The sequence below is a fragment of the Etheostoma cragini genome, chromosome 22 (genome assembly GCF_013103735.1).
Source record: "Etheostoma cragini isolate CJK2018 chromosome 22, CSU_Ecrag_1.0, whole genome shotgun sequence".
Lineage (NCBI taxonomy): Eukaryota > Metazoa > Chordata > Actinopteri > Perciformes > Percidae > Etheostoma > Etheostoma cragini.
Window position 1 is genome coordinate 18559372 of NC_048428.1, and position 13015 is coordinate 18572386.

At 39.9% G+C, this 13015-nt stretch overlaps 1 protein-coding gene across 6 annotated transcripts in view; it reads left to right on the forward strand.

The window, feature by feature from the left end:
- Positions 1-13015, forward strand: part of LOC117937507 (rho GTPase-activating protein 21) — an 87819-nt gene that overhangs the window by 56287 nt on the left and 18517 nt on the right. For 4 of the 6 annotated variants that reach the window (XM_034861499.1, XM_034861498.1, XM_034861495.1 and 1 more), the window contains 4 exons: positions 6396-6488; positions 7430-7508; positions 8203-8257; positions 11640-11663. In XM_034861499.1, coding sequence (XP_034717390.1) covers positions 6396-6488; positions 7430-7508; positions 8203-8257; positions 11640-11663 — 251 coding nt within the window. Of the gene's footprint in view, positions 1-6395; positions 6489-7429; positions 7509-8202; positions 8258-11639; positions 11664-11724; positions 12377-13015 lie in introns of those variants that run through there. The other 2 variants (XM_034861496.1, XM_034861500.1) reach the window with 2 other exon arrangements.

The window sequence follows — 13015 nt, forward strand, 5'->3', positions numbered from 1 at the left end:
CCCCCCCCCCCCCCATCCTCACATACTCTTCACCATACATAGAGATATGCATGGGGAAATTTCCATAAGATCATCTCTCACTGCAGCTCAAACCAGCTATTAAGCTAACTGAAATAACACCATGTCAATCTCTAGGTATGGTGAAGGGTACGTGATGATGTGAGCTTAGTTTAATTCCAAAGGCCAAGGGAACTTTATCAGGATGCATAGTATCCTGGATCCATGAAGTAACTGGCCTTCAAAAATAAAAATCTGCTTGCCTCTATGGGAATTTAACATAGGGGTGTGTATACTTATGCCCCCTGTATTTAAAGGAAGAACATTTATTTATTTGCAATACAGTATTCATTCACAAAGAAAATTGGTGTCCTTAAAAAGGTTGGATTTTCCAAACTTTTTGGAATAAAGGCATTAAGATGATTATTTATTCCTCTTTTTAATCAACTTTAGCATGGGTGTATAAACTTGTGCAAGCCACTGTAGTATGATTTCACTTTTAAGGATTATAATAGAAAAGGCTTTCAAGATGAGGACTAGCCGATGTGCAAACACAATGCTAACTCAGGTAGCAGTGGCTGGGGTTGCTGGAGGGTAACATAGTCAAATCCTATAACCAGAGCCTCAACTCTGTAAGGTTTACTACAGAGTGAATGGGCCTTTGTGAATGAAGCTTTTTAACCTGTAACTCCGCAAACTAATGCAGTCAGCGCTACTGTACACTGGGTAGTAAACATGTTAGCTGAACATGTGGTGCAGCTGACATTTGAGCAAATAATCACAGTTTAATCCATTCCTTTAATTTTTGCTTTTGTGTTTTGTGTTTTGGAAAGGTTAGAAAACAGACACCACCCTCCACATTCATGGCCAGCTGGCTCATTTCACAAATTTCAGACAGTATTTTAGGCTAAAATCACCCCATCTGTTTCCAGATGTTTGTCACTTCTTCCCTGTCAGTTGAACTTCAACTTCCTTGGGGGATAGTTTGGCTTATTTTACAGAAAGAAAACAAAACACTGAATCAAATCTTTTTGCTGTGTGGTCAATACATATCCTCTTTCCCCTTGGTGGATTTTTAGTGTTTGGACTTCCTAGCACAAAAGTGATGGAAAGTACTGCACCACCTTCCTGTCTGTCTGTTTGTGTGTGTGTGTGTGTGTGTGTGAGAGAATCTGTGTTATGTAGCAGTGCTGTCAGGAATGCTACATTCATGAAAGTGCAAGGATTTAACCCTATGGGTGTCATTACAGATCTGTTGGTCGGGGTGTCTATAGTAGCCAATAGTTAATTTATAGTTTATATCACACACATTTCAAATACAGAAATGCCAAAGTTAAGTTTGTGGTCATTTAGAAAAAGTTTGAAAAAAAGGTGTAACTTAAGTTCCACTAACTAGCTTTTCAACAGAGCTTTCAACCACATTTCTTCCTCAGCCAATAAACTTTGCTCAGGTGTCATGGAAATAGCTAAGTTGTCTGTTTTTAAAGATGGTCTTTGGCCTGAAATACGAAGGGAAGTTACATACTTGGGCCATGTGGTGACAACTAAGCTGTCTACGTGTAAGCTGAGATAACATTTGGGAATACAGGAAACGGCTAATAAGTGGACGTTAAGTTGTTTTTTTGTCAAGCTGCAGTTTGCTAATTCATTAATAACGTTTTTAATGCTCAATTTATCTTGCTAGGAACTAGTTAGTAAGCAAATGTATTGATCGATTGTCATCAAAATAGTTTGTTTATATTATGTATTTATGTATTGTTATCAGATTTATTTTAAATAGCCACTCTAAATTTAAATAGTGGGCCTCAAAAACACACCGTGTGGTTATATTCCTAATTTTCTTTGTGTAACTACTATTAAGAAACGTGCTATTTAACTAAAGTCTACATACTTGTAGTTCCTTACACGTAAAGACAAACTGCTGACTTGACAGTGTCTGTGATGTGATGACAGTGGCTTTAAGGTGTATTGACATGTCCTCCCTCAGAGTGTGTTGAGATGTCTGACATAGAGCTGTGGCTATTTACAAAGTGCAGCGATTAGTGAAATAAGACCTGTCCATCTGAGACTGGCACCTACAAGTCGTTTTGCCATCTGACAAGGTCTATTGAAACAGTTTGTAAGGATGTAGGTTTGTTACGTATTGTAGGGGGAGGTCAGAAGAGGGTTACGCAGGTGTCTTAGTGTAGTCTAAGCTTTCAAAGTAGAGTTGTGTTTGGAGTAGTTTGTGTGTGAACTGCACAGAGTGTTTCTTCATGGGAATGGGAGAAAGAAAGACCGAATTACAGTATTTATTTTCACGATGGCTTCATCTGCTGTCTTAACGCAATCCAGTTTCTTTGAGCAGGAGTTTGACAAGGAAACACGCTGTTCTTTTGAAGGGAGCTGGGGTTTATGGATTTATGTTAAGTGTTCTTGCGCTTTGACCTTCCCACACTATTGGGGATACTGTGCCAGGATTGAGTGTCTCCCATTTTCATATTTTTCTGCTAGAAGAGACCCGACACAGATAGCCATCTAAACACATACACAGTCCTCTTCCTTTTTACTGTTTAAAGTGTTTGGGGGAAGTTGAAGAAAACCACCTCTTCCTTTCAGTGTCAGAGCTAAGAACAAGCAACACATCTGCATAGGTTTTTGCATATTTGTGTATACTTGTTTTATTTGTGTGTTGTGTTTGCAAATATGAGAGTGGCACTAATGGTAAAGAGCAGCAAGTTTGAGGGAGAGGTATTACGCCAGAGCTAATGCAGTGGCCGGGCAGCGTGCCCAGCCCTCTGTAGAATAACATTATCTAACCCAAAACAACGGGGGAGCTGGCCCACACAACCGGGCCCAGCTGTGCAGCCAGGGACGACAGCCAAACCAGAGCTTGTAGATGCCAGAGAGCAGCGCTGACATCCAGCCAGTTGAATGTGCCCTGCTAGATTGGATCAGATAGGGTTTTATAAAACTTATAGTAAGGAAAAGGAATGACATTTCTTTGCCTAATATAAATATCTCAAATGTGAGTTGTGGCTCACATAGACAGATTTTTCTGTCAAGTAAAAGGTTTTCCAGAACACCAAAAGAAGCTATCTCAAATTTCAAATTCTGGAATTAGACAAAGTTGTGTCATCATTGCATTTTGCGAAATTGCGGATATCCATATTGGTCTTTAGATCATTTTTGATTAATGGTGTAAAATGATCAGATTTTTTTTTTTTGTGCAGATTTTCTAAACTATTGTGATAAATGGTGTATTATTTTTCAAGTGCCAATCAATTGCTGGTTCAAGCTTCTCAATTTGATGCTACGCTTAATAATGTATTTCGGATTTGGACTGTTGGTCAGATAGAACAAGCTATTGGAGAACCTCACCTTGGTTTTTGGGAAATGTATGTGTTTTATGACTTTTCCTAGACAAATAGTTAGTAAATAAATTGAGAAAATGAATTTCAGATAATCGCTAGGAACCAAAATCATTAGTTGCAGGGTTACTTCTAACAAAAATGAGGGTTGTTTACAATGGACAACTTTAGTAAGGATTAGTTGTAGCTTGCTAAATTAGACCCATAAACACTTGTTTATTCTTTTAGATGGCAAATGGGAAAAGATTTCCTAAATAAGTACCTAAAACAGACTAAAAATACCATACGAAATTACTGTTTTCACAGTTTACAACGTTTTCTGTTTACATAATGCTGTACTAAATGGTATTGATGTGGTAAACTTCAACCACGTGCCACCTATTGCAATTAGAGCAAAATATCTGTAGTTATTTGAATAATTTTTTAGGTTCTGCTTCAAGCCTGCGCCTGCTTACCAGAGTGTAAAATGATGTGGTGACATGTAAATGGTACTTGAGGCCAACGTTTTACTAGTGGGCAAGGTAAGCCTTGTCCACTAGTAAAACATTGGCCCCAAGTACCACCCAAGAGTAGCTCACGTTACTCAACTCTTATTCTGTGTTTTGGAACAGCCAAAGTAATTTTGAGGCATACTGATGTATTTCATTAATCCACACAGTAGTTTATGCTTCACTAAGACAGTTGGGAGCATTAAAAATATCCAGAGCTTTAGAGTTCCACATGTAATCCTGGTCATCCAGCTGCGTGGTATGGAAACTTCCAGAAATCCAATTTGTGCTGCAGAGTTGGAGCTCGGTGAGATTGGCTGGGGATTGGTAATTTGCAGAGTACACAGAGAGAGGAGTATGTGCTGCACTGCATTCTGCAGGATAAAAAGCAAGCCTGCAGCTGTTGTCAACATCTCAGTCAAACCTTGAGTGTATTTAATACTTCACTGTGAAGGAGCGGGTTAGGAATACAATGGTACTTTGGCTATGAGGTATCATATCTTTCTAAAATATCTTTCTGGCAAAGGTTTTAGTGATGATGATTATGTTGTCTTTGTAAGGTTTAGGGCCAGAGTATCAGTAGAAAACTCAATTTGTTGATGTTGATACTCTTAGATGTTGTCAGACAGTTAATCTCTGAGTCAGAACATTAAAAACATCGGATATTTAAATCGTTTGCAGTAACATTTGTAGCCACAGGGGGGAGGCAGCAGTGTGTACTGGCAAATGCATTCAACATCCTGTAATGCCATCATCACAGAAGGACTTCTAAGGTGACATGCTTACATTACAACAGCTCCCCTCAGACTGGAAACGTTGGCACTTTTCCTCCCAACAGAAACCTCAAAACATACAGATGCAAGCCAACAATAGTCAGTATTTTAAGGCTAAGGGGCTTTCAGATTCCTGAACCAAGTTAAGTAAACTTATGATTAAACAACTCCTTACCTTTTGAAGTTGTTTCTCAGCAACACTTTGAACCAACATCTGTCCAATCCCGCTGTTCAGGGCTCTACAGAGCACTGGTTGCATTATAATAAAGTACATTAATAAAGTTATAAATGCATGAATCAGCTGCTGTGTGAATTCGGAGCAGGGCGTTCATGAAAAGAGCATTTAGTCAGCGCTCCCTGACGAAAGAACAGTGGGATGCTCTGGGATACATTTTCTCAGAGCCTTTCAACTCTGAGTCAGCTGAGATTGAGGCTTACGGCTCAGGGAAAGACAATGTTGCTGTCTTAAACAGGTACAAACAGTCAGTATCTCTTTATTGCATGCACATTATTGCTATAAAAACATGTATTATACATGCATCTATAAAGAAATTAAATCTTGATTTGCTTGATTTATTTGATCTGCTTGCCCTGTGCACGTCACATGACATAGCATGCTGTCCTCATATTAAACCAAACTCCCTTGTGGCCTGTGTGCTTGGAGCCTTATCAGCATACTCTGACCTTTCCTGATTGTCCTGTTCTGCTGCTCATAACACCTCGGGCAGCAGAATAGAGTCAATGGACAAATGTATCAAAGGACAGGATGTAATAGCAAGAGGAAGAGTCTGACACAGTGTTTGGGATATACAGGAATATCTTGAGTCAATCGAGTCACTATTTTGATTGTTGATTAGTAATTTTAGAATGTTTCAGAGTTCCATCATTACACTGCTTTTCTTTTACTTATTGTATGGTTTGTTGAATATCATTGGGTTTGGGAGTTTTGACGATGTCACCTCGAGCTTAAAAAAGTGGAGTATTTTTCACTTTTTTCTGACAATTGCATGTATTCACTTGGCATACGCTTTTGTGTTAAACAGTTAACAATAGCTAACAGTTAAAGTCAAAGTAGATCATTGAGACACTATTAGGAACAAGAGCCACAATGCTTGGTTTTTAAATCAAGCGCCACAATTTTGCGTGTCAAAAGGGCTTCACATTTTACCAGAAGTTGAATCCTTCCCACACACATTGTATTCCAACATAACCATAAGAGCTACCTCTAACAATCACTTTTGTTATTGATTAATCTGGTGACAATTTACTCAATAATCACTCAATCTTTTGGTCTAAAATGTCAGCATGATGTCTTTGAAAATTTAGTTTTGACTGACCAACAATCCAAAACCCAAAATATTTCTTATTTATTATCACACAAAACAAAAAAAAGCAGCAAATCTTCACAGCTGAGTAGCTGTTAACCAGGAACGTGCGTAATTCTTGCTTAAAAAAGCAACTAACTAACGATAAATGATCAATTCATTTCTTCACCTTCATTAACAAGTAAGCTGTTTTATTTAGATAAAACATATATTCAACTTCACATTCAACCTGGTTATTTTACTTCACAACCAGTTAATCCTTCACATTTTATTGTTTGGGCGAGTGAGAAAAAAATCGGTGTCCATATCTGTTTTATAACACAGGTAGAAAAACTCTAGAAAACATGCACTGAAGCCACAATGTTGCTGCAGTTGAATTTCCATTTCTCTCTGATTCTGTTGCTGCATCTCTTCCTCACTGTGTGACCAATCGCATCGGTGCATGTGCTCTCTTGTTGCCAGGGAGACAGCGCAACCGTCTGGAGCCAATGGACACCATTTTCGTCAAGCAAGTGAAGGAGGGAGGCCCTGCCCATGGAGCTGGACTCTGTACAGGTACACACGCTCTCTCTCTCTCTCACACACACACACACACACACACACACACACACACACACACACACACACACACGGTTTCTATGGAGATCATTGCACTGCTTCTGATAACTGGCTGATCTTATGATTAACTCTGTGTCTCACATGCAACCTCAAAGTGCCGCTTGATACCAAGATTTCCTCACATTTGTACTGTAGGTAATTCCACTTCCTTGTAACCGGCCAGGCAAAACAGATATGACTTACAAAATAACAGATGCCTCCTTCATGGGAGGTCGAACAAAGTGCAATATGCATACTGTTATTCCAGCCTTCTCCTGATTCTGTTTTTTCTACATCTCCCACTTTGTTTGGTCTCATATTGATTCGTGAATCACTTCAGCAACGATAAAAATGCTTGTACAAACTCCCTTCTGGTGAAAAGGGATTCAGCTCCTTTCAGTTTCCCTGAAATAGAGGTGACAGTTGGAGCTCTGTCAGTGTTATTGCCAGATTATCACTCTATATTACAGGAAACGTTAAGTAGCCTGGACAAGCCCTCTAAACTGTCTGCTTTTATCTGTTCAATCTCCTCTCTTGGGATACGGGAGTGCAGTGTTTTCCCACAATTATCTAGTTTCTGTCTTAAACTCAGCTCGCCTCTCTTCCTGTAAGACAGCCATCTTCAGAAAACTTGAATGGACATTGATCCTAACACAGGGGCCTTCAAAAAACAAGTATTGGTATTCTGCTTTTGATCTTCTTAACACAAATGTGTGTTTGTGTTGGAAAGAGCTATTCCAGAGTTGTCCTCTTAGTCAATAACCATATTGACTGGTTTCCACATCATTAGATCATTGGTTCTGAGTGGCTAAGTGGTGAGGCAAAGTATATTTGTCATGTTGCAGTTAGCAGTAAAGAGCAGGTTTTACATTTATTTTTATATCTCTAATTCTATCTAGGGGACCGGATAGTGAAGGTGAATGGAGAGAGCATCATTGGGAAGACATACTCGCAAGTCATAGCCTTGATCCAGAACAGGTAAGATATGCGCCATTCCACACTTAATTGTATGGTTTATTTTAAGGGAAATATTATACATACACTGTATATATATATATATATATATACTGTATATCTGTGTGTGTGTGTGTGAGTGTGTGTGTGTGTGTGTGACTCAGATCTGACTCAGATCACGATGCCTGAGTTGACATCTAATCTCTTCACTGCCAACACTGCCCTGCATGTTTGTGGATTAACAACAAAGAAATTGAGACAGAGCCATTGTTAAACTTTCTAGGAGAAACACATTTTATCTTTTTTAGCAAGAATAGCTTCCTTATCACTGACATGCACATGTGTACCATTCATTTACATTTCATTAAACTGCAGTTAAACTAACTAAGTTAAACTTATTCTCTTGAGTATAAATTTAACTTATACTGGCTCAGTTGGTAGAGCAGGCACACTTTTACACAGAGGTTGATGCCTGGACGCAGAGGTCCAGGGCTCGAGTCCAACCTGTGACGAATTCCTGCATGTCTTTCCACCACACCCTTTTCACATATAGCTGTCCTGTCCATTAAAGGTGAAAAAATAAATAAATCGTATTCTCTTGAGAAGTGCCAGAACTTTTAACTGTTGGATCCCTGTGTTAAAACAGTTTCTCTCTCTCTCTTTTTCTCTCACATTCACTCCTAATATCTCTTGTCCTGCACACCCTTGCCTCCATCAGTGATGCCTCACTGGAACTCTGTGTGATGCCAAAAGATGAGGACATTTTGCAGCTGGTAAGCATTCATTAATCAGTACATATTGTGAAAAATCCTTTTTTGTTTGGTTTCTAAAAAAGAAAACATGCATAAAAGAATTGTGTTCATGTGAAGTTTTTTATATCACACCAGTGGCATTTTCTAAACGTAGTTTTATTTATCTGCCATTTATCAAGTTGTTTAAGTCTAATCTAATTGGAATTAAAATGTATTTTTCCACCTGGCTATAAAGGGATTATCTGGGCTATATTTTGTCAATTTAACCAGTATGTGCACTGGAAATTAAAATACAAATTCTCCATGAAAACCCATTTGTCCATCCACCCAGTAAGACTGTACTGGGTCTTTGACTATAGCACAGATTGTCTGATAAGGCGCCCTATCTTGCACCTGGTGCAGCATAATGCAAAGTGTCTTTGCTAGTTAAAGGCCGATCATGCTCATGCTATGTTGAGGCAGCAGAAAGTGATCGTTGACCAAAAAAACCTGGTCTAAAGTCAGTAATGCAGCATTTCATTGTTATTTTAAGAGCACATTAGTAAAACGTGCCTAGGCTTGTGCACAGTGCGCGCACACTATCAAACTAAGATTCAAAATAAATGTATTTTAATGTGAAATAGTATTATAATATGATCTCCTCGCACAAGCAGATCAGTTTCTTCCCCTGAAAATCTCTCCTTCCTGCTCAGCAAATCCGCCATTATAATAGCAATGAGCCAAGGTACAAACGTGCCTGGCTTTTAAAGGGAATGGGAGATGACAATATGATTGGTTTATTGCATGTTACACCCAAAACACACCTATTAATTAATTAAAACACTATGTACAATCCCTTTTGAACCATGCGCCTAGCGCACAAACACTATGTCCCCATGTTTCCAAGCTCTATGCTAAGCTTAACATGTCCTGACTCCAACTCCATAATTAAAGGTCCCATGGCATGACAATTTCACTTTATGAAGTTTTTTAACGTTAATATGAGTTCCCCCAGCCTGCCTAGTGGCTAGAAGTAAACCAAGCCCTTGATATCCTGCTCCGACTATGAGAAAATGAAAGCTCAGCTGAGCCGATCTGGAATCTTGCTCCTTATGAGGTCATAAAGGGCAATGTTACCTCCCCTATCTTGGCTTTACCCGCCCATAGAATTCGGCCCACCCACGAGTAAGAGACATCATGGCTTTCAAGCGAGCGAAGCATGGCAGTTGGTCCACGCCACACCCCCACTCTTCACGTTGCCCCCCCTCCTCCCTCCTCAATAGCATTTAAAGCTACAGACACAGAAATGGCACGTCCTAAGGAAAGCTCATTGTGGGACTGGCTTGCAGTGGCTGTAATCCTGCACCAAGGCTGAATTTTAAGGCTGAAAGAGACTTCAGATACAATATTAGGGAACCACTGAGGCCTAAAAAAAGCATCCAAAATACAGCATGTCATAGGACCTTTAAAGCACAGACATGAGATTGATATTTATCTTTTTCTAAAATGTGAAACTACTCCTTCACACGTAGCCCAGAAAACCTTCAGTGAAGCGATATTCCCCTCTGACTTACATTAGACTCATGTCTGACTCCTAGATGAAATGGAGACAAGGTGTCAACAAGCTTTCCATACTTTAACTGATAAGCTTCTTTTGGATGCAAGCTTGATTAAAACATTGATATTTCATTGGACTCAGATTACCAGACGGGACTGTGGTAAAGAGTGGATGAAAATTTATTTAGGGACACATGCTTTCCAACCACCTGCTGAACCTGCCATCATGACATTAATCGTCTCATGTCTGGTTGATTTTTTTATATATATATATATATATATATATATACACACACACACACAAACACACACACACACACACACACACACACACACACACAGTGCCTTGTGAGTACTTAGACTCTATGCATCAGGATACTATGCATCCTGACAAAGTTGCCTTGGCCTTTGGAATTAAACTAACCATATCATCACATACCCTTCACCATGCATAGTGTTATCTTTTTTACCTTTTTTAATCAACTTTAGCATGGGTGTGTAAACTTATGCAAGCCACTGTGTGTGTGTGTGTGTATATTGTATATATATATATATATATATACTGTATATCCACACTCCCTCTACCCACCACGCCGATGAGCTCAGCGATGCAAACAGCCAGCCCACGCCATCAGTCAGGGTTCAGAGCCACACAAACAATTAACCAGCGCCAGGCCACGTCAAAACAGTTGCCACACGTTGTTTATCTCTGGGAAATTCTCTGTTGGAGCAGAGAACTGAATCCAATCCCAGTCTTGCTAAATTCTACAAATAGTTTGTTAGCTTGGCCACAGCTCAAACAAAGCCACAGAAACTTGCTTTTGGCGTTTTGGAATGAGTCTGAGCACTCACAAGACTGAGGGTTTCTAATGAAGCTATTAGCTCTGACTCCCTGTCAAATGAAATATAGTAGAATACAAGATGTGTGACACTGGCAAATGTTTCTGTTTATATGTTAATGTAAATGATTTAGTTCTCGGGTGAATCACAATCAAGTCATTTCTTTGAAATGTCTGACTACATACGTAGTCCTCATCAATACAACCCTAAATGTTGCGCAATATGGCCTTTTTATCTTGTTCATACAATGAGACAAAATAATGTGCTGTTTCAAGGATGAATGGAGGATGCACATGGTGGTGTCTGTAGAGGCATCTATGTGTGTGTTTTTAAATGCGTTCGTGTTTGTCTGTTTTGGAACATTGAACCCACTAACTACCAGAGGGAGTGCAGCTACAGTCAGCTGACTCTTCTCAGCTCACTGTTTACATGAGTGAGGGAGGAAAGGAAGCCAGTGCAGATCAGGCAAGCGTAATGCTCATCCAAAAGTGAACATGATAGATAGAGCAGCGTCTAACAGATGAACGAGAGGATGAAAGAGGCTAGTAGAGTGTGATTGTAGTGCAAGAGCCACTGATAAACCAGAGGCAGGGAGGGGAGGTGCCACAGTGAGCAGGTGAGAGTGACAGAGCAAAGGAAAGAAATGCTGAGTATGTTCAGAGAGAGAGAATGAGCCAGCAGAAAACATTGGCCAATGTATTTAGACTGCAGCTGTGTTGTGAGTGGAGGAATATGTGGGGCAAGAGGAGAAATTAATGGGGAGGAAGAGCAACTCAGAATAAATTCAGGTCTCAGAAGGACACCAACACTGCTGAAGTTCCCATCGATTCATCTTTCTTCTTTTTCCACTCCGACTATGATGCCTCTGCTCAGCGAGTTTATTTTAAGCCTGTGCTGAAGTCGTAGAAGTTGTTTGTCTCACCTCTATCGATGGCGTTGTACCTCTCATTTCTCTATGCTCACTTGTGTACTTCTCTTTATTCCCTATTTTCTTTCTGCTTGCCCTTCTCTAACCTGTGGACTGCAGTTTTCCAGGGATATCACTGCTCTGGTAAGCCAGGAAACTATACTAACTAAAAACTTTCCTTTTAATGTTCTCTTTCTTGATGATTCACAGCTCTTATGCCATGTGGCACGACATTTAGAGCTAATATGTGCACATGTAGAAGCTGGCAAACCCCTAAAACCCAAAATACTTTTTAAGTTACTGGTAATGTTTTTGGTATTTTCCTGAATAGCAGGTTAAGAGAAAGATGTGTGTACAGATAAAAATGTCAGCAGACCACAAACATTTTGACCTGGACTTTCCGTACTGAGGAAATTGGTTTCTATTTAACTGTCTGACTTAGTCAGATCCAGAGGGTGGAACCAAGCAACAGACTTACTGCTGCTGCTGTTGCCGTTAGTACAGTTGTAACCTGACACCCCAGGTAGAGTTCTATTGATTAAAGTCCAACACCACAACTCTCTCCCTTTCATTTTCTCACTTGCTTGTGCGCTGAAGGGTTGAGGAAATATAGTGTGTTTAATTTGCAACCAGGAGTTTTGTCCAAAGCCATTCGTCATTCACTGGAGTATTCGCAGGGTTACAACTAGCCATGTTTAGGTGTTTAGTTTTAATCAAGGAAAGTACCCTAGTTGCTACAATTACAGTAGAGTTGTGGAGCCATGCTGACAGAAGTAGCGTTAACGGCCAACGGCAGACAGAGGCGTCCCCCGTTCATCCTCTCCTCATGCCTCAGGGCACACTCTCCAGTACCAAAGGTGGGTAACCCTCTGCCAGCTTAATCCCCACTCCTGGCTCCACGGGTTTATTCTGGACTTTCCAGCCTTCTTTCTCTTCTTATTTGCCTTTCTGGCTATCCCTATTTTCCCACTCTTTCACATCTGGTACTTCTCAGGGCAGTTAATTTGTACTGTGACATGCTTTAACATTTGTTTGCTGTCTCCTAGGAAAAGATTGAGAAACTGTAACTGAGTGTGTTTGATTTGGAGAATTAGTATTGGAGCGCTGTGTCTACATTTAGCATGCCGTTGCTTTATTGTTGGCCTGAATCCAGCTGTCTATCTCTCACTTACAGTTCCCTTGAGAGAATGCAGGGACAGTGTTTGTCTTGCTGATAATCTCATCAGCTCACGCTGGGACTCTTGTCAATAAGGACACAAGTGAATTGCCATTTTTTCAACACTTTAAAAATTTAAGCAACAAATTTGCCATGTTGTAGTTGAGGTATGTTAAAATCAAAAAAGTATTACTGACGCTGTAGTAGCAAAGTCAGATAAAGTCATAGGTGAGATATGACAGTAAAGTCATTGTCCAGATCTACTAACCAGGTCACTCTTCATATTCTAGGATTTGCAATTGTTTTAAATTCAGAATCGTTTTACAAGCAGGTCAACAAT